This window comes from Ovis aries, chromosome 22, assembly GCF_016772045.2.
Source record: "Ovis aries strain OAR_USU_Benz2616 breed Rambouillet chromosome 22, ARS-UI_Ramb_v3.0, whole genome shotgun sequence".
NCBI lineage: Eukaryota > Metazoa > Chordata > Mammalia > Artiodactyla > Bovidae > Ovis > Ovis aries.
The window spans coordinates 43,536,057-43,557,605 of NC_056075.1; the positions used below are offsets into that span (position 1 = coordinate 43,536,057).

General features: G+C 43.2%; 1 protein-coding gene across 3 annotated transcripts; it reads right to left on the reverse strand.

The window, feature by feature from the left end:
- Window positions 1-274: 274 nt before the first annotated feature.
- OAT (ornithine aminotransferase) lies at window positions 275-20,038 on the reverse strand. Of its 3 annotated transcripts, XM_060404574.1 has the most exons (13): window positions 19,984-20,038; window positions 17,677-17,796; window positions 17,420-17,543; window positions 14,701-14,786; window positions 12,629-12,855; window positions 9,410-9,634; window positions 9,205-9,300; window positions 6,478-6,605; window positions 5,718-5,840; window positions 4,952-5,080; window positions 4,110-4,223; window positions 2,924-3,068; window positions 275-1,317 (listed from the first exon to the last, which is right to left on the reverse strand). In XM_060404574.1, the coding sequence occupies exons 5-13, from the start codon at window positions 12,825-12,827 to the stop codon at window positions 1,157-1,159; spliced, it is 1,320 nt and encodes a 439-aa protein (XP_060260557.1). In that variant the 5' UTR covers window positions 12,828-12,855; window positions 14,701-14,786; window positions 17,420-17,543; window positions 17,677-17,796; window positions 19,984-20,038; the 3' UTR covers window positions 275-1,156. The 3 variants fall into 3 exon arrangements, with proteins under 3 accessions (XP_060260557.1, XP_060260558.1, XP_014958975.2); XM_060404575.1 differs by lacking the exon at window positions 17,420-17,543; XM_015103489.3 differs by lacking the exons at window positions 17,420-17,543; window positions 17,677-17,796.
- Between the last annotated feature and the right edge of the window lie 1,511 nt (window positions 20,039-21,549).

Consider the following 21,549-nt stretch of genomic DNA (forward strand, 5'->3'; position numbering starts at 1 on the left):
CGTAACTCAACCGATTGTGTAAGCTGTCCATAATGCGTTACCAAGTCTCCAAAAACATATGCAAAACTGTGTTTTGACTGCTAATGGGAGGAACAGTTCTCGGGGCCTTCTGAGAGGCTGTTCCCGGGTTATAATTCTCAGTTTGGCTCAAATAAAATTTTCCATTTCTTTCTTAGATCAACTCAAAGACAACGAGATAAACTTAAAACTACCGACGTAAAAAAAGCATCCAAAATACCCTGCACAGGTAAAAAAATAAAGTTGTACAATACCATGCATAGCAAGGATACTTTAATAAAAATGGCAAGTACTAGTAAACACATGGGAAAGAGCGGTTATTTTGCAAGCAGATAAGGAGTACTGGAAGAAACTTTCTTTTTCTAATGTCTCTTTTTCTAGAGATTACCAAACAAACTGAAATGTTCTTAGAGAACACAAGAAACGAAGCAAATAAAAACATTCTCAGAGAGCTTAAAATGTGAGGTTAACTGATAACACAGCAGTAACCACGCACTGGTCCCTAACATAGACATTTCAGACATGAGATTTATTTTAAAGATGCACTGAAAACAAACACTTTTTACAAATTATATGGAACACTTAAAATATAATCTAGGAATACTGGACATTAATTCTTAATTCAAAGTAATGACGTTCACAGAATACGTCTTGGTGCCAGCCAATATGGAGTTGACTTGTGTCAGCTTAATCATTCACCTTGCTAAAATTCAATGATTATGATTCAACTTTATGAGGTTAAGCAAGTCTTCCAGGCAATACTAATATAACTTTCTCAAATACAAACATTTGTACCAGCAAGGAAATTATTAAAACGTATATAAATTATGCTGAGGGGCTTGATTAAAAGGCTGTCTATATAGAAAGGCACCTCAGCTTACAAAGAATACAAGCACAAAAACACTTAATCGAATAGAAGATGCCAGGACATTCTCTTAGTTAGGTTACATAGCAAACTGCATGTCTATAAAAGTCATTCTGTTATATATGAACTGAAAAACATATATATATATATTTCTTAAAAAAGCCTTTGACATGGAGGAGTGAAATATGCCTGCATTAAGCACAGAAACTCAGAGCTTTATGAACTGCATGTCTCCAGCTGGCTCCCAGGCGCCACTGAAAACTGTCGCCACCCTCAGAAAGACAGGATGGTCTTGTTAATGATCTCCACCGCCTCTAGAATCTCATCCTCCTTGATCACAAGCGGGGGCGCAAACCTGATGATGTCGCCATGGGTTGGCTTGGCCAGAAGTCCATTATCTCGTAGTCGCAGACACACCTTCCAAGCATCACAATCTAGTAAAGAAAAACCATCAAGGGTATGCTGATCAATGATAAGGAGCCTGCAGGGGTCGGGGCAGCCTGGCAAAAACAGAATTCCCAGTACCTACTCAAGAAAGGCAGCTCTGAGTTACAAGCTTGCTTTTGGCTCTTACTCTTAAAAATGAAGTTACTTTTCAGCAGTGGTTTGAATGGTATGATCAGATATGGTTTCTGCTGGGTTTTTGACCTAGCAAAAAAACATGCTAAGGCAGATGTAATTAATTATATGAGGAACCAATGCATAAAAGAAGTAAGGTATGATACAGATAACTAACAGCCACAGAATAAGCAACATTCAAACCCAGTGACCATTGCACGTGTCTAAACTGGATTTGCTTCCTAAGCTGGCAGAACTAGACTCTCAGGATCCTCAAAACCCTGATTGCAACAGAAACACCAAAGGGGCCACCATCAGTGCCTGAGCCCCGCTCTAGACCCATCAAATCAGAGTCTGTGCAGTGAGGCTGCTGCTGCTGCTAAGTCGCTTCAGTCGTGTCCGACTCTGTGCGACCCCATAGATGGCAGCCCACCAGGCTCCTCTGTCCCTGGGATTCTCCAGGCAAGAACACTGGAGTGGGTTGCAATTGCCTTCTCCAGTGCATGAAAGTGAAAAGTGAAAGTGAAGTCGCTCAGTCGTGTCTGACTCTTCACGACCCCATGGACTGCAGCCTACCAGGCTCCTCCACCCATGGGATTTTCCAGGCAAGAGTACTGGAGTGGGTTGCCATTGCCTTCTCCAGCAGTGAGGCTAGGCTTGAATTAATTTGTTAAAAAGCTCCCCAGGTGATTCTAAATTGCAGTCAAGGTTAAAACCATTGCTTTGAAAAGGAAGGGTTATGGCAAGAAAATCCAGCCAGGAACTCTTATGGGTTACAAATGATGGGTTAAACACCAAATGCTCAGTTAAGTGGCAGCTGGGGTTATTTTTATTACCAACACCACCATTATCATTCCTATTATTACTGCTGCTCCTACTTATCTCTACTGATCTGCAAAACTGAGGGAGGAAAGGACAGCGGAGAGGAAACTGCAAAGTGCTCTGTGCTGTCTTCCTAACAGAAAACAAACTCAACTCTCCAAGCACTGTATAAATAACCTAGGGCGGAATAACAAATGACTTGAAGGAATACATAGGTGAAATGAGTCAAATGTGCCTTCTTGTAGGAAACAGCTATATTTCTAGGACCATTAACATAAATCATTTTATAAGAGTGCTGCAGGCGTATGTGCTACGTTGCCTCAGTCATGTGCTGACGCTTTGCAACACCACAGACTATAGCCCACCAGGCTCCTCTGTCCATGGAATTCTCCAGGCAAGATACTGGAGTGGGTTGCCACGCCCTCCTCCAGGCGATCTTCCCGACCCAGGGTCGAATCCTTGTCTCTTGTGTCTCCTGCACTGGCAGACAGGTTCTTTACCACTAGCGCTACTTGGAAAGCCCAAGAAGAGTATTAGGCAGAGCCAACAACTTGGCAGATAGGAGGCCAGCCACCAGTTTCAAACAGAGGAAAAAATACCATATGCATTTTGAGCTTTTCCTATAAGAATAGTACCTTGTAAAATGTTTTGTCTCCATACCTTTGGTTTCTCTGATAACAATAGCATTCAGTAATCCTTTTCCTCTTACAGTTGTTACAACATCAGAAGGCAGCTTCATGAGTTCATTTCTCAAGATGATACCCATTTTCTCTGCATTTTCAGCAAGGTTTTCTTCTTCCAAAACCTATGTTTCAAGAGAAATTACACATATATTAAAGACTGTCTGTTTTTTAATGTTGCTCTTTGGAGGGGAATGTGAACTATAAGCAAAAGAAGAAGAGGATCAGATAAAGACCAGAGTAACTTAACTTTCACTTCTATTTTTCAAAGCCTATACCAGTTTAATTTCTCATCACGTAACAGACACTCACTCAGACAGAGCCTTGCTTTATTCAAAAACCCATCATTAATCTGATTCTGTGGCAAAATGAGGATTAAATGTGTTTAACGGAACTGATAGATTTTCTTCTTAGGCAAATAAATCAACGGGCTGAACACATTTTCTAACTGCAATAGAATTTCCTTTGGCTTCTTTTCCCTCCTAAAAAGTCCATCCTCGGAGATTACATAATAATTTTATGCCTTTTGTAGGCACTTGAGTAAGTCTGAAAGTGTTCAAATCCCCGCTTTAACGACAATAATAAGACACCACGTGGGCTAAGCCAGAGGTTCACAGGCCAGCCTGGCCACGGAGGGAGAGCTCTAGGTGGACAGGCCAGGACCTGCAGGCCCAAAGCCCCGGGAGACTGCAAACTTGGGAAGCCCACGCAGTCCTTCTCTGTACTTCATGTTCTGTAATACACTGCAATCTTGTAACATTTCTTACTACACCAATGAGCCTAGACTTAAAAGTCACTTCAGCACCACCTCCAGGATACTGGCTACCATATAGTTCAGTTCAGCTGCTCAGTCCCGTCTGACTCTTTGCGACCCCGTGGACTGCAGCATGCCTCCCTGTCCATCACCAGCTCTCGGAGTTCAGTCAAACTCATGTTCATTGAGTCAGTGATGCCATCCAACCCTCTCATTCGCTGTCGTCCCCTTCTCCTCCCGCCTTCAATCTTTCCCCAGCATCAGGGTCTTTTCCAGTGAGTCAGTTCTTCACATCAGGTGGCCCAAGTACTGAAGTTTCAGCTTCAACGTCAGTCCTTCCAATGAACATTCAGGACTGACTCCCCTTCGGAGGGCCTGGTTGGCTCTCCTGAGAGCGGCCATCAGGGTTTACCTCCAGCGCCGCGATGGCCACCCGGCAGCCCAGCGGATTGCCTCCATACGTAGAGCCATGTTCCCCTGGCTTAATGGTCAGCATTATCTCATCATCACACAACACTGCGGACACCTGGAAGACCAAAGGGAATTAAGCGCAGACCAGGTCTCTCCTCAGATGAACCACTCTTATTCTTACAGAAACAGATTTATGAAGCAGATATTAAATTTGACATGAAGCTTCAACCAACAAGAGCCACACGTCAGAATGAGGAACGCCCTAACGTTCCAAGCACGCTGGGCACATTCCAGTTGCAGAGTAATGTTCTGGAACTAAAAGAAAGCTATTTCCGCAATGATATAATTTAGAATTCTTTCCACTCTCAGGGTGAAATCCTTTAACTGTTTAGAAAACAATGCTCTGCATTACACATTCAGAGCCCTTTAATCCATACCAATTGCTGGCTCTGAACAGCAAACCCGAGAAAAGGATTAACAATTAAACGTTAATTTTTTCCAATCTCTGCATTAATCGGTCAATGGTTTTAAACAATTAGTATGTTTCTAAACTATGAGAAAAAAGCAGAGACGTCTACAGGAGTACTCTGGAGATAAAATGGTTCCATCCAAAATAAACGAAGTAGAGCAAACCCAAGGTACACTCAATTCTTCAGTTAAACTAAGTGGGGTTAACCATGGAACTCTGAAATGTTTTTATCATACGTATTCCAGGTGACCTATGTCTATAAACCACACTAAGTAAAACCAAACCCTCAGAAAGGCACAGTCGGTAATATAAAAATATCTCAGGGATTCATGAGAATAGGGAAAATACAAAGAGTGGTTAAGCATTCAACTTACAGGGTATAAACCACCAGAAAGTGCCTTTCCTAGAAGGACAATATCAGGTCGGACATTTTCGTGGTCGATAGCCAGCCATCTCCCAGTTCTGGCTAAGCCTGTCTGTATTTCATCGGCAATAAACAGAACCTATTGGAAAACAACAAAATAACATAGATGAAAATAGCATATGAAAATAGTCAATTATTTCCACAGCGAAATACTTATCTTTATTTTACTCTTTCCTGCACAAATCTGTCATTCTGACATCCCCTCAGATTTGTGAAAACATTTTAATTACCCACATGACTTCAACAGTGCAGGCCACCCTGTCCCCACAGGCCCACTCTGCACTGTTCTACACAGTGGAAGCGCAGGTATGCAAAGTGAGGGTTTTGTGGAGGGTTTCTGAATAGAACTACTCTCTGGGAACAGATTTCTATGCTTATTTCACAACCATTTGTTAATATGTACTTCTTATTAATATTTACTAGTTTGGTGGAAGAGTGGTAGAGCTTAAATTCTGGAGCAAAGGGATACGACAAAGGCTTTGAGAAGAATCCAAGCACAGGCTGCTGGGGAAGAGGAAGGAGCTGGGCTGAGGGTCCACCAGGGCCCAGCCGGTAAAGTCAGCTTCTCTGCAGCCTGCTGCTGGAAAGTTCTATCAGCCCCAGAAAGTTCGGAGGCTCTTAAAATGAAGCCTCCTTCTAGTGGAAAGGTGATGCAATCTTTGAGCTTATCCTATCGGCCAAACCCTAAGTGAGGCAGGCAAGTGGGCAGCTTTGACCTGGTGCTGGGTGCAGAGCTCGCGGACGCCCACGAGGTAGCCTGGATCTGGAACAACAACGCCCGCTTCACCCTGGATTGGTTCCACCATGAATGCGGCAACGTTTGGGTCCTGAAGCGCACGCTAGGGAAACAGCATGAGTATGTTCTTAGTAACTTCCTTTCAAATCTATTTGGAAATCTTAAGTCACACAACACACGTTTTCCCGTAAGAGTAAGGGTGCAAATTAAGTTTTCACACTAACTTATATTCTGACTTCCAAGCACAACTTTTCTGACAATTACAATTAAAAAGCTCCAAATACCTCAGCTTTAAGCTACTCTATCCTGTATTTTCTAATATAATACTCAAATGTACTGCAAATAAAAGCTAGTGAAAATGGCCTTTTAAAACGCCATTAGATACATTAAAAGTGTATCTTTTTATTTTACAAGTCTTCCACTTCATAATTTTAAAAAGCTGGCTGAAAACTCACTAATTTTGTCTATTAAAGTAATTAATAGGTAATACTCAAGTTAATATTTATGTAGGAGACAAATCTAACGGTTAGTTGGCAGTTAGGATTAGGCCATGGAACCTGGTTTCCACATGTTAGAAACTAACTGATCATTACAGAGAACAGTGTGAATCTCGGCCTGGAACATAAGTTATGAGATGTATGACTCTCGGTACAATCAGATGTCTATTTTCAATTCATACATTGAACAAATACAGGTTCTATATACTATGAGCTAAAGGACCATGATACTAGGTGAAGTACCTCAAGGGCAGGCAGATCATTATATGGAATGATTTCAAAACCCGGCATAAATGGTCCAAAACCATCATAACTGGTTGGGTCAGTGGAACTGGAGATAGCAGACAATGTTCTACCCCAGAAGTTTCCAGCTAGAAAGAAGAAATAAACAGTCATTTTTTTCAAACAAACCCCCGAAGTTAATTTCACGATTCCCCAAAAATACTCCAGAAAGCTTTTTGTTTTCCTGGCCACAGTGCTCAATACTTGTGGGATCTTAGTTCCTGGACAGCTCTATTGAGTCTCCCAACTATAATACAAAGCATAGCCCCTGAGGAGAGACATTTGTCTTTTCTTTCAATAATCCCAAACCCTAAAAACCGAAGCATTCAATACGTGTTTTTCTAGAGACAATTTTTCTAGACACATTTATGATAGTGACATGAAAAAAACAACTATCCTTCATAGAGAATCTGTACTTCTCCTTTTAAAAATCCAATGGTACAGGCTAACTATTCTACAGAATGAATTTTACATTTCATTTGGATAAAACATCCTCAGGCAGTCTGAAAACTTTCAATTTGCCTTTGTAGTGTTATAAGCTATTATGCACTAGAAGACAGACATTGACCTTTATTCAGGAACAATTTTTACCCATTAATTTGTTTCATTAGTAATCTGAAGACTGATTAATAATGTCAGGCACTGCTCTAGGTGTTGGGGATAGAATGATGGCTGGCAAGCTCCCTGCCCCCAAGGAGCTTCTATGCTATTAGGGAAGACATACCAGGACAGAAACCAGTGAAGCAAATGTACAAGGTAACTTCAATGTGATTAAATTCAAGGAAGAAAAGAAACAAACTAGAGTAAGAGAGGCTTAGAGGTTCTCCCGCTTTTAAAAAAAATGTCTTCTCACCCCCCCTCTGCCAGCAGCAACTCAATTAACCCAGTGCTGAATTATGCTTTTGAACTGTGGTGTTGGAGAAGACTCTTGAGAGTCCCTTGGACTGCAAGGAGATGCAACCAGTCCATCCTAAAGGAGATCAGTCCTGGGTGCTCATCGGAAGGACTGATGCTGAAGCTGAAACTCCACCTAACGCAAAGAATTGACGCATTTGAAAAAACCCTGATGCTGGGAAAGACTGAGGGCAGGAGGAGAAGGGGACGACAAAGGATGAGATAGTTGGATGGCATCACCGACTCAATGGACACGAGTTTGAGTAACTCTGGGAGTTGATGATGGACAGAGAGGCCTGGCATGCTGCAGTCCATGGGGTTGCAAAGAGTCAGACATGACTAAGAGACTGAACTGAACTGAATTATTCCAAGTTGGCTTCATAGCATCCTTCAGCACAACCCCTGAAGAGCCTCTCTCAGCTATGAGTAATCCCTACTTGACTTGTCCACAAGCAACAGCATTATTGATTCTGCCCAGGCTTGTTTAAGACAAAGTGTGCCAATAGCCTACTTGCTCTCCGCCATCAGCCTCAGCAGGCTCACTCCCTACAGCTTACCCTGTTGAATAAGGGACTGCAGCTGGGGCACAGTCCTCCATCTCTTCCTACTGATTTCTCTCAATGCCTGGGAGAAACATCTTTGCGCCCTGTGCTAACATGAGAGAGACTGGACACGGTCTGTAAGGAGGAAAGTCACCAGAAAGGCCATTTTTGTTTGCAAGAGACAGTTATGTTGCCTTACAACTAAAGGCATGAGACTCCAAAATGGCAGATTAGAGAGCTGGGCAGAGACGTTCTTCAGAAACAGGAATTGGTCACCGTCCCCTCCCCAGACAGCAACTTTGGCTGGCCATCGGATGAACCCTAGATTCTACTGTATTATGGGGCTTATAATTCAGCTACGTGTGTTCACAAGGCAAAGTCTTTCATGATTTCAACCGTCACAAGAAAGAATCCCAACCGTGTGCAGCAACAAATTTCTCCATATATGTTTTGAAAAATTAAAATCAAAGTTTTAGAAAAGAAAAAGTCAGAACCTATCCCAAAGTCAGACCAAATCAATAATCTGAATTAACTGTTGGTCTCCCTGCTCAGTATATGAGTCACTCCTCTTAAACATCGCAGAAATGTATCGGGGCAATGCCAGCCCTGCTCGTCCAACAGCTTTTAACAACATGGCACAATAATATCTCATAGTGTTTGAGAAACATTAAGGTTCAAACTTCGTATCATACCTAGGACGTGACCCTACATGAACATAACCCAACCTCAACAACCTCACAAAACTGCTGCAACATTTTTGTATGATGCTTCCATCAGCAAAACTGTCTCATTAACCAGAAAACTGCTATGAAAAAAATCAGATAAGCAGATGGGAAATAAATCACATGGTCACTCACTCTAGGGAGGGAGGGGTAGGGAGTTATAGGAGCATCCAAGAAATACTTGGAAATGAACCCAAGAAAAGGAAATCTCTCAATTCTTATGCAACATTCAATGTATCATGCATGGCTAAGTCACTTCAGTCACGTCCGACTCTGAGACGCTTTGGACTGTAGCCCACCAGGCTCCTGTGCCACTTCCTTCTCCGGTGGATCTTCCCAACCCAGGAAGGGAAACTGCGTCTCTTAGGCCTCTTGCATTAGCAGGCGGGTTCTTTACCACTAGTACCACCTGGGAAGCCTTGATATAACATATATGAGACAAATACATTTGCAATATCTCATCATAAGTTAAAATAGTAACTAACAATTTTATGTTCCAATCATAGCAGTTAACGCTGAATTTTACATACCTGCAAAAACAATCTTTGCTTTGTATTTCGGGATCCCCTTGACAGTATACCCCCATTTACGAGCAAGCTTGCAAGCAGTCTCTCCAGCCTCCACTCCTACCCAAGAGAACATTTTAAAATATCAGTTTTAAAAAATGTTTTAAATTACCAGAAAACAAGAAGATTTTCTTGGCTATTTTTACCAAAAAAAAAGAAAATGTTTTACCTGTATTCATAGGAAGAACTTTGTGGTAGTTGAAAAGTTTAGTAACATACTCTTCATATTCACCAAGCACGTTATTGTAGAAAGCCCTAGATGTTAAGGTCAACTTGTCCACTTGACTTTTCAAAGCATCCACAATCTTTGGATGACAATGCCCCTGGTTGACAGCACTGTAAGCACTCAGAAAGTCAAAATATTTTCTGCCTTCAACATCCCATACGTAAATGCCTAAAACGTAAGAAAAATAATTTTAGAAAAATCACTAAATTATATAACCTTCAAAGATTAAGACTGCTAGTCAGCCCTCTGAATACCTATGTATGGACCTCTAGTTAACAGAGAATTGTGGTTAAGGTATATTTTTACTCAAGCATAATAAACTTTGGTTTATATGGAATTATATTTTATCTGTCCAGAATCAAATTACACATTTAATAAAAACAGCAATAACATGAAAAGATTTTATAAACTCTAGAGTAAAACCTTTATTCCTGGAAACCTGTTTATCATTTAAGGCTGGATTTTTTTTTTCTTCCTTTTTTTTCTTTGCCATGCCATGACGCTTGTGGCATTCTCAGTTCCCTGACCAGGGATTAAACCCAGGTCACGTCAGTGAAGCCCAAAATCCTAATCACTAGGCCACCAGAGAATTCCTAAAGTTAGAATTTAAAGGAAGAAGTTACACAAACATAAAAATTACGATTAATTGACTGTAAAAACCAACAAAATGAAAACAAATACTTCCAAATCACTCATCTATTTAGGAAGGATCTACTATCCAGAACTCCTACAACTCAACAAGGTATACAAGCCAATTAAAAAACGGCAAATGGAACTGCCTGGCAGTCCCGTGGTTAAGATTCCACACTTTCACTGCCAAGAGCTCCAGGTTCAATCCCTGGTGGAGGAACTAAGATCCCACAAGCTGCATAGCACGGCCAAAAAAAAAAAAAAAAAAAATGAAGGCAAAGAACTTGAATGGACATTTCTCCAAACAAGATATTCAAATGACCAACAAGCATATGAAATGATGCTATCATTAGTCATTAGTGAAGTGAAGTCACTCAGTCGTGTCCGACTCTTTGTGACCCAACAGTCTGTAGCCCACCAGGCTCCTCAGTCCATGGGATTTTCCAGGCAAGAATACTGGAGTGGGTTGCCATTTCCTTCTCCAGGGGATCTTCCTGACCCAGGGACTGAACTCGGGTCTCCAGCATTGCAGACAGACGCTTTACCCTCTGAGCCACCAGGGAAGCCCTAATTGGCTTGTATACCTTGTTGAGTTAGTCATTAGAGAAAAATGCAAACCAAAACCACAATGGTAGCACTTACTACCACTGGGATGGCTATCACTTCTTAAAAAGGAAAATGAGAATTAGCAAGGATGTGGAGAAACTGAAACTCGTATATGTAACTAGTTGGAATGTAAAGTGGTGCAAGAGCTGTTGAAAACAGCTTGGGGGCTCCTCACCAGTTAACATGACACATAAAATGCTGTATGACCTGCAACCCAGCGCCTCGAAGTGGAAGACAGGTGTTCAAACAGAAAGGTGTTATTTGAAATAGCCAAAAGGTGGAAATAACCCAAATGTCCATCAGCTGATGAATGGACACACACATGGTATCTATCTCCATAAATTGGAGAACTTAATTCAAGCATAAATAGCGATACATACTAACTCACGCTAAAACATGGGGCTAAGTGAAATAGGTCACATATTGTCTGTCCCCATTTACATATGAAACATCTAGAATAGGCAAGTCTGTAGCAACGAAAAGCAGATGAGTAGCTGCCAGGCTCTAGGGGAGGAAGCAATGGGGAGTGACTGTTTAATGTGTGGGGCTTCCTCGGGGGATAATGAAAAATGTTCTAGAACGAGGTAATGGTGACAGATGGACAACATTATAAATGTACTCAATGCCACTGAATTAAACACTGGTTAAAACAGTCATTTTATGCTATGTACATTTTATAACAATTTTTTTAAGCTGACCATAGATATTAAAATATATTAGGGGCTCACCTAATTTCTGCCATGTACTTAACATACTTAAAGGTGCTTTTGTCCTTTATCTCATCAAAAACCCTCTATATGTGCACCATCTTTACACTACAGAGGTAAGAAGTAGATGCTTAGATTATAACTAGCCCAAGCTGGCATGCATGCAACCAGGACTTGAACCCAGTCAGATTCTAGAGTGCATGCTCTGCTACTGTAGGTTTACAAATTGGTAAAATATAAACCTAGATTTTCATCTGTTCAGAAGGAGCTTTATTTATTACAGTACTGGTCCCAAATCAAAAAAACATATAGGCAAATGACTGTATTAGCTTCTGGCCCAGAGCTAAGTAATAAATTTCAGCTCGATTTGATGATGGCTGTTATTTCAAAATATGGATTAAATCACCATTTGGCAACAATCAGTAATCATTTATTCAGACAAGAATCATTAACGGATGCTAAAAGTGGGAGTAAAATTTTTTACACCTTACCAGTCATTCCCAAATGGAGGTTCATGCTAAAAATTTTTGGCCTGTACTCTGCAAAAATATCAAGGTCAAGAAGCCAAATACTGAGGAATTATTCTGGATTAGACTAGAAAACCAAAGGCAACCCATGGTCTGACGTTTTCTTCTGCTACACAGGACAAGCGAGACCTGGATCAGGCCTGTAGATTAGAGCGCAGTGCTGTGCCAACGTGAATTTCCTGATTTTGAGAATTACACTTTGTTATGTAAGACAGTCTTTGTGTTTCAGAAAAAGCACAAACATTTGGGGGTAAAGAAGCATGTCTGCAACTTCCTCTCAAACGGTTCAAGGAAAAAAACATGTGTGTTCTGGACAAAGATGATTATGCAAGTGCAATAAAAAAAAAAGGGACTTGGGAAATCTGGGTGAAGAGAAACAAAAGAGAAATTCTAGTGCTACTGTGGCAGCTTTTTACACCAAAATAAAAGTTAAAGGGAAAAAAAGTGACAACAATATTATAGTACTTTACTCGTGTATTATACATTTCCTCCTGGCAGGTCCATCATGACCTTGCATTCCCCGCAGCACCTAACACAGCAAGCACTGGAGACTCAAGAGATGTTGAATTAATCATGCCGGCAGTACAGAAATTAAATGCCTCTGGAAAAATGTACAGTGAGAAAATATAATAGCAAGTTTTACAAAAAGGTAAAGCAAATAATTGGGGGTGGTGGAAAGGGTGAAAACATACCCTTCCCTCTCTCCAGGGCTACAGGTAAAGGATGGTAGTTGTGGGCACCATATTTAGATTCCCGTTCAAAAATGTAATCAGAGGACGGAGGGCCTTGAACGGTTTTTTTAGTTGCAACAGATGTAGCAGAAGCCACTGAAGAATGAACTCCACGACCAAGGCCAGCAACAGTCTGCAAACGCGCTAGTTTGGAAAGCATGATGTCCTCAAGTGGGAATATCACCGACCTGTCCAAAGAAAACAGAAGGCATAAAGAGTAAGACACTTCGCAGGGTGGGTGGATGTCTACTCATCAACTATATACTTGGAGCGCTCGCCAAAGAATCAGCAAAATAAGAGAGAACAGAGGTCTTAACTGCAAGTGGAAAGCAACATTTTAAAATTGTATAAAAAGACAAAAATTAAAAATAAAAAGATGGAGAAAGTCATATCATACAAATAAAAAAAATAAAACTGTATAAAAATTTTTTAATTGAAAAAATAAAATGAAAAAACCAAAAACAAAAAAAAGAGAGAACACCTGACTCCTGCCTTTGGGGAACTTGAAGAGCAACAGGACAAACGAGTGGATACACAAGTAAATAAACTCCAAAGGACGCACACAAGCACAAAGTGCTCGAGGCTAGAAGTCCACGAGAACAGGGAAGAGCGGTGCAAAGTAGATGCTTTTACTTTTCCCCAAACACCCTTCTGTACCACCTGACAAGCTCGAGGCAGTCAGGCAAGGCTGAACAGCACAGGCTCAGAAAGAGCTGAGCCACCATTTGAAAGGTATTTATGCGGGGGTGTGAGACCAAAGGCAGAAACCAAATCAGAGATGCTGGCTGCCCTGCGGTGGGGGCGGGGAGGGCAGGAAGGCTAGAGATCCTGGGGGCAGGGACAGAGGCACCGAGAACGACTTTGCATACCAGCTTGGTCCTCCTGCAAGGAGTGAGGAAATTAGGGAAGAATCTGGTTTCCACAAAGGGAGCAGAGACCATCCTAAAGTAAAAGTAATAGCGGTAGGGTGGAAAAGTGATTCCTTAGGGGAAGGGAAGGGCTTTCTAAGTTTAATGCAGGAAAGACAGAAACTACAAAAGGTAAAATCTGAGGCACTTCCCAGGTGGTACAGTGGTTAAAAACACTCCGGTGGTTAAAACCAATACAGGGATTCAGGGGGCACGGGTCTGATCCCTGCTTCAGGAACTAAGATTCCACACGCTTCATGGTGACCAAAAAAAGAAGTCAAATCTATTATTTAGCCACAATTATCCAAAACATCTCTGGGTTAAAATAATCACAAACGAAGATGGGGGAAAAAGTTTTGCAATTTCTAACAAATAGCCTTTGAAGAGCTTTTACATTAAGAGGAACAGACCAAAAACACAACAAAACAATGTATGAGAGGAAAGGTTAGAGCTCCCAAAAGAAACCATCTACTCTGCTAAGATGATTGCTTCTGTGAAATTAATGCCCCTCCAAAAAAGCTTCACCACAAAAGCAACTGTTTGAAGGAGAAAAAAGCAACGAGGAGCTAAAGCGCCTCAAACTACAAGCTGAGAAGTTGAGTAATAAATCCTAAATATCATGAGCAAATTGACATTTACTGACCATCTATTTATATATTCCAATGTCATCGCTGCTCTCACCCCACCAGTGCTGCAGCTGGCTTTGTAGCCAACTGTATCGTTAACAGTCATGACAAGCCGCAACGTACAGACTGAGTACAGACTGAGCCGTAGAAGTAACTAAGAATAATAACAAGGAAATTGGGGACAATCCAGAGCAATCATGGCAGGGAAGGGGGGCATGCTTTTTAAAGATACATTTCAAGATTAATGCAAAGTTGCCAACGCCAGGCATACTTAATATGCCTATGCTTTTTAAAAATGACCAGTTACGTCATGTTTCAAGAGAAATCTATTAATGACAAGTCAGGCCATGCAAATCTCCAGCATTCAGTTGGAGCTGCCCAATTAGCAAAAGCTAATACTTGGAACTTGGCTTGCTTTGCTTTCAACTTGGCACTAGCCGTTAAATCTGGTATGTTCAGGAATGTGCTAAAATCCAGCACTTTGTGTGCCAAGACTCACCAACTAGCCTGTCCTCCCACAGCTGAGATTACAACAAGGATTTTTAACCCGAGATCCAGGGACGTCTTCAGAAGGTCCAATGACTCCTGAAATAAAATGCATAATTATAAGCATAAGTGCATCTCTCTCTTTTTTTTTTTTTTTTTGAAGGAAAAGATCCCTAATTTCTAGCAGATCTTATTTCAAAGAAATATGTCTTAACAACAATAAAAAAAAAATTATATAAGAATCATTCGTGGGAGATAGCCATTAGCAAAAACAGCAAAAATTCTAGTTATACTAGACAGAAATTCCCCAAAATGCTAAGTCTAAAACACTGATTTTCAACTCTATTGCTTGAGTAGAGACTCAGAATTAGTGCTGTTTGACCAACTAAAAAGTCAAAACGAGGTACTTTCCTAGTGGTCAGGTGGTAAGACCGTGCTCCCAATGCCGAAGGCCTGGGTTTGATCCCTGGTCATGTAGCCATAGACTACAACTACGAGTTTGCATGCCGAAACTAACAGCCAGATAAATAAAGAATTTTTTTTTTTTCTAAAGAACAACACGTTAACTTTTGTCTTGATCAAAATAACAAAAAAACACAGTGCTACTTAGATATACTTTTAACTGAAACACTTTCTGAAAAGAACTGTAACTAGAATAAAAGCCTTAGAAGTGTTTGTGCTCTCAGACCACTAATTTCACTCTCAAGATCAGATCCTAAAGCAACACTCAGGGATGTGGTGAAACATTCATTAATAAAAGACATTCAACGATATGAGAACAGTTCAACATAATCACATAATAGCATATTGCTATTTAAAATAATTAGTTTTCAATGACATGGAGATGTTTTATGATATGTTTAAGCGAAAAAATAATACAATCATATATACGGTGTTCAACTCTACAAAAAATATACCCAAGGAAGTTCACTATGGTTACCTTTCCACTGTTCTGTATTTTCCATGCTTCCTAATGATCAAGAACTACATTCATAAGGACTTCCCTGGTGGTCCAGTGGCTAAGACTCTGCCCTCCCAATGCAGGGGGCACGGGTTCGATCCCTGGTCAGGGAACAAAGATTACTGCATGCTGCACGGGTAGGGCCCCCAAAAAAGAGGCAGAAGGCCCTCCCCTCCCCCCCAAAAAAAGAGGTGCTTGCTAAGTCACTTCAGTTATGTCCAACTCTTTGCCATCCCATGGACTGTAGCCCCACCAGGCTTCTCTGGCCATGGGATTCTCCAGGCAAGAATACCGAAGTGCGTTGCCGTGCCCTCCTCCTGGGGATCTTCCCGACCCAGGGATTGAACTCACATCTCCTGCATTATCCAGGCAGGTTCTTTACCACTAGAACCACCTGAGAAGCCAGGTGTGTGTGTCTGTGTATCGGGGCCAGGGTGGGGGGGCAGGGGTATTAAAAAAAAAATACTAAAACCTCTCTAAACAGGAATATTGTAAGAAAGGAATCTTTGAAATTATCTAAACTGAACATTTTCCTTTTATACAAGTCATTTGTTCAGCTCATTCACAAAAGAAATGGGACAAAATATCCATTTACATGCCAAGTTCATAACTACAACTTACTAACAGTAACATCCAAAACATTACTAATACTCATGCTTAAGGTTTTTAAAGATGAACTCTGAATATTTAATTCAACTGGTAAAAGCCCCGCTGTTCAATGCATCACATGTACTAGGATCCTCTAAGCACATTTCTATTAAAAAGCCTTCTGTGTTCAAGTTACTGTGCTTGGCACAACGTAAGAAATATTAGAGGAGAATTAAGATGGGCTTAAAAATAGCCAGCATCAACAATTTCCTCTTCCAAAAAGGCTTGGAAAACCAGAAGAGTGGACCATAAGGTCCTCAGAGTTGAAAATCAGGACTTAAATTCTAGCTTGGGCTCTTAAGAGTAACTTTATTTGGATGATTTTGTCCATTTTTTTAGCTTCAATGTCCCCACTTGCAAAATGAAGTTGAAGCCACTCAAGGCCATTACTGAGGATTACATGAGATAACATTAAAGCACCGAACTTAGCACAAAATGACCAATTATTAATAGTTCCTTCTTGCTTTAAATTAACAGGGAAATTAGTTAATCTCTGCAACATTAAAAAAAAAAAGAGTCAACTGTGCCAGGGTTTCTTTTTTAAAACTGGAGCTCTTTTCTTCTAAAAGTTTGTTTCTATTGATAAAAAATAAGGAACACAAGAAAATTACCTGAAATTCCATACTTCTGTGATAATCACTGACATTTTTATCTTGTTTCTATGAATAAATACTATACATCTTAGCTCCCTTTCACACTTCCCTACTGAATTTACCACATCAGACCTTCTATGATGCCTAGGACCTCTGCAGATTTTTGTCACAGTTGTTCTAACACCTCAAGACACTTGTTTTCATGCCTGTCCACCTAAAAAAGACAGTACTCCTTTCATGCCTGTACTCCTTAAAAAGACAGTAACTATGTCTTAAAATTCACTCTGCATTCCCAGAACCTAGCCTAGGTTCGGGCATTCCTTATCTGTCAAACGAATGAGGTCATTCCTAAACAGACTTAAGACTTAAGAGGGAATCAAGACAGACAAATAGCAATGCCCTCCAGGCAGACAGTTAAATCACCAACTCCTAAAGGATGGCAGTCCACTCCAGTATTCTTGCCTGGAGAATCCCATGGACAGTAAAGTCCACAGGGTCGCAAAGAATCAGACATGACTAAGCGACTTCACCTTCACCAAAAGATGGAGCAGAGTCTAAGAGGAGGCTAGTATGACATCATCAAGAAAAATCTTTTCATCAAGAGTTCCCTTCATTAGATCAGCTCACTCCAGGCTGTGCATTTAACCTAGGCTCCTGGAGAAGAGAACAAGAGTTATTGACAACAAAAACTTTAATACTGAATATTTTCAGTAAAACACATAATTAACAAGGTCCTTCAAGCTATTATTAGACCAATCCAATCCATCCTATCTACATTAGAACATACCTAAAATAGAATTCCATAAAAGGCTGCATTCTGAAGAGTTCTAGGAGAACGAAATGGCAACCCACTCTAGCATTCTTGCCTGGAGAATCCCAGGGACGGGGGAGCCTGGTGGGCTGCCGTCTATGGGTTAGAACAGAGTCAGACACGACTGAAGCGACTTAGCAGCAGCAGCAGCATGAAGTACTATTTTTAAAGATCATTCTAAAAGAAAAACCAGCATGAATTCATCAGAAAGCCGATTAAAATATTCCACTGGGGGAAGAGTTTGGTTTTACTACTTTTGTCAAATATTTACTTTTCTTTAGGCAACCATTCACAAATACAGTCCTTTTTGGAAAGTTCAGCCAACAAAAGTTTAGGGGTTTGTTGGGTTTTTGTTTTTTTGTTTTTTTTACGTAATCTGGCTCAGAGTCAACTCAAGTGCGTCACTGGCAAACACCTTAAGCTGTTACTACTGAAAATGTACTGGCTCAGTTAGGTCACACCCTCCACACACCTCCAAAATCCACTCACCACTATCTTTATTATTTTTATTTTTAGCACTCACACTATTTTATTTTTTTTAATTATTATTTTTATTTTGCTTTACAATACTGTATTGGTTTTGCCATACATTGACATGAATCAGCCACGGGTGTACATGAGTTCCCAATCCTGAACCCCCGTCCCACCTTCCACCCCATATCATCTCTCTGGATCATCCCCGTGCACCATCCCCAAGCATTCTGTATCCTGTATCGAACATAGACTGGTGATTTGTTTCTTACATGATAGTATACATGTTTCAATGCCATTCTCCCAAATCATCCCACCCTCTCCCTCCCCCAACAACACTATCTTTAAATGTGGATTTCACCCATCCCCGGGAACTCAGTAAAGGGCGTAAACTATGCCCACAAGTTACTGTAATAAAAGCAGAGTATGGGTGGAAATAAAAATACAGCCTCTTTGAGGAAAAAAAAAAAGTCTTTTTCAGAAGTTTTACCATTCCAAGTTATACTGGGTCTTTTGGGAAGCAGATGGAAAACTAATCTTGAGCACCATGAAAAACTGCAAACCCAAAACAGTAAGCTGTACTATTTAAACCTCACTAAAAGATTTTACTTTCCCACCAGGCTGTTACAGTCAGGAACTAGATTTTCTTAAGACAGAACCAGGATATTCTAATGAAAGAAGCCCATTGTTTCCAGAGGATTAAGATGAAGAGCGCGTATTACATACCTAAAGAACAGTTCCAGGTTCCAATGGAGAGAACTAGTTTCCCTATAGAAACTCTTAAAACTCCGAAGAAGAGACTGAGAAGGAAGTAATTTCTTAAAGCCACTTCATTCCAAAGTCACTTCTCCTTCCCCCCCTTAATTTATCACCTTTTCAGAGGTGAAAACTGAACCTCAAGAAGGTAAGAGATACGGTAACAAAGGGAGGAGACTAGGTCACTGAGTACAGGTGTCCCACTCAATTCAACCAGAATGTATTAAATGCTCAGCACCGTTGGCGAAGAAACCCGAACGATGACGTCTTCGTGCTCAAAGTCCGGTGGACCCCAACCCCTTGACATCACGCAGTTAACCTGAACGCTACGGTAAGGCTCTACCTGCCTGATGACTTACTTGAACAAAGGCTGGAGGAGAAAAGGAGATAGGTTATGGGAGGGGAGGAGATGGGCAGGTAGTACAGGGGCCCCCAGAGCTGCCCGGGTGGGCTCCGATCCCTTCTCAACAAGAGTCGGCGCGTCCCACTCTTGTAGGCAAAACTCCGTGGGTTTACCGAGCAGTCCCGCGTATCCAGAATGCGACCCGCCCCGCGCGCCGGCGCCCTAAAAGGCCTCCTCCAGGAAACCCCCAAGGCGCCCGAGAGGCTCCAGGCCTAGCCGCAGGGACCCTGGGGCGCCGGCGCGGGCTGGGGGGACTGCAGGCCGGGGAGGGCGGGGCGGAGCGCCGGCACGCCCGGCTCCGCCCGCTCTGGCAGGCGGAGGTGCCACATCCACAGCCTCCCTCTCTGTCCTCCTGCCTCTGGGCCGGGATGCGCCGCGCCCTGCCCGCCCGGATTGCGCGCGGGCCGGCGGCTCTCCGGGCCACCCCCCTCTCCGCGCCCCAGATGCCCCGGGAGTCCGGGGCCCGCTGCGCAAAGCCTCTGCGCAGGCGGAGCCTGCCCTCCGGGTGGAGGCCCAGCGCGCCCCCTCCGCGCGCTCCCCGCAACCTGGGACCCGAGCCGCTCACGCCCGCCTCGCCCCGCCCCGGCCCGGCCCCGGGCGCCCGACCCCTTCCCAAGCTCCGGCCCGGGCCCCGCGGCCCCCCGCACGGATACCTGGCGGCACCTCCAAGGCCAGCACGGGGACACGCGGCGTCCAAGGATCAGCTGCGGCGACGGCGACGCGTCACAGAGCTTAAGATGCGCCTGCTGCCCCGCCCCCCGCGGACGCCCTTGCCGCCCATTGGCCGGCGGCGAAGGACTGGCCACCAATCGCCGTGGGCCCGCCCCCAGCCCCGGCGCGGCGCATCCCGTACTCGGACGGGGCGCGGGTTCCAGCCGTTCTCCTGCTCCTTCCGCGCCCCGCAATTCCGGGCAGCGGGCGTGGTCGCTACCTGAGTTCAGGCGCCTGCCTGGATCCGTGCGTTTTCATCGATTGCCCTCACCGCCCTCCCTTTGCTGGAGAGAAAACAAGATCTGAAGGGGTGAAACGCGGGACTGGACCTCCAGACCTGCGTTCTTCCCGGGCTTGCGCTTCCAGGCCTTTGCCTCGCGGAGCCTTCCGTGTGTGGAGGCCGCCCGCCTGTACTGGCCCGGGACAGGAGTTGCGGCCGCCGTGCCCTTGAACTCTGGTGTGCTGCAGCGCTTAAGTCTCCACTGCAGCGGAAAGCCCACTGCCCCCTCATCGTGGCTGCTGGTAGATATTGAAATTAGGGCAAAACGCTCTGTAAATTTGTATGCGACGCCCTGCACAATCCGTTAGAAAAGCCAGAAGTGGGAATGCACAGGCCAATAGCTGCTGCTGCTGCTGCTGCTGCTGCTGCTGCTGCTGCTGCTGCTGCTGCTGCTGCTGCTGCTAAGTCGCTTCAGTTGTGTCCGACTCTGTGCGACCCAAGGGACGGCAGCCCACCAGGCTCCCCTGTCCCTGGGATTCTCCAGGCAAGAACACTGAATTGGGTTGCCATTTCCTTCTCCAAAGCATGAAAATGAAAAGTGAAAGTGAAGTCGCTCAGTCGTGTACGACTCTTAGCGACCCCGTGGACTGCAGCTTCCCAGGCGCCTCCGTCCATGGGATTTTCCAGGCAAGAGTACTGGAGTGGGGTGCCATTGCTTTCTCCACAGGGTAATACGCTCGGGGGTAAAAGAATATGCCTGCCAATGCGGGAGATGCGAGAGATGCAGGTTCCATCCCCGGATGGGGAAGATCCCTAGAGAAGAAAATGGCAACCCACTCCAGTATTCTTGCCTGGGAAATCCCACGGACAGAGGAGGGTGGTGGGCTATAGTCCACGGGGTCCCAAAAAGTCGGATATGAGCACGCAGGCCACCTCATGTTAGAACCGGAAGAGGCCATGCCATGGTATAGTCTACACCATTTTTGTTACATATTGGGAAACAGAGCTGGGAGTGAAAAAGCAGCTTACCCAGGGTTATCCCACACTTGGGCAGACCTCTTCCACGTGCCAGCCACCTCTCTCTGAGGGCGGTTGCAGAGAGCCCCCAGAAATCGGACTGCACCTCAGCCTAGGTTCCCTTAGACTGCCCTAATCAGGCAGGGTCCCATCTGGAAACGAGTGGCACGCTCCAAAATGGAAAATTGAGGTGTATTTGTTAAAGGAATCTTTTTAAGTGTAAACGCATATACCACAAGGGGCAGAGGAGTAACCTGGGGCTAGTGTACCA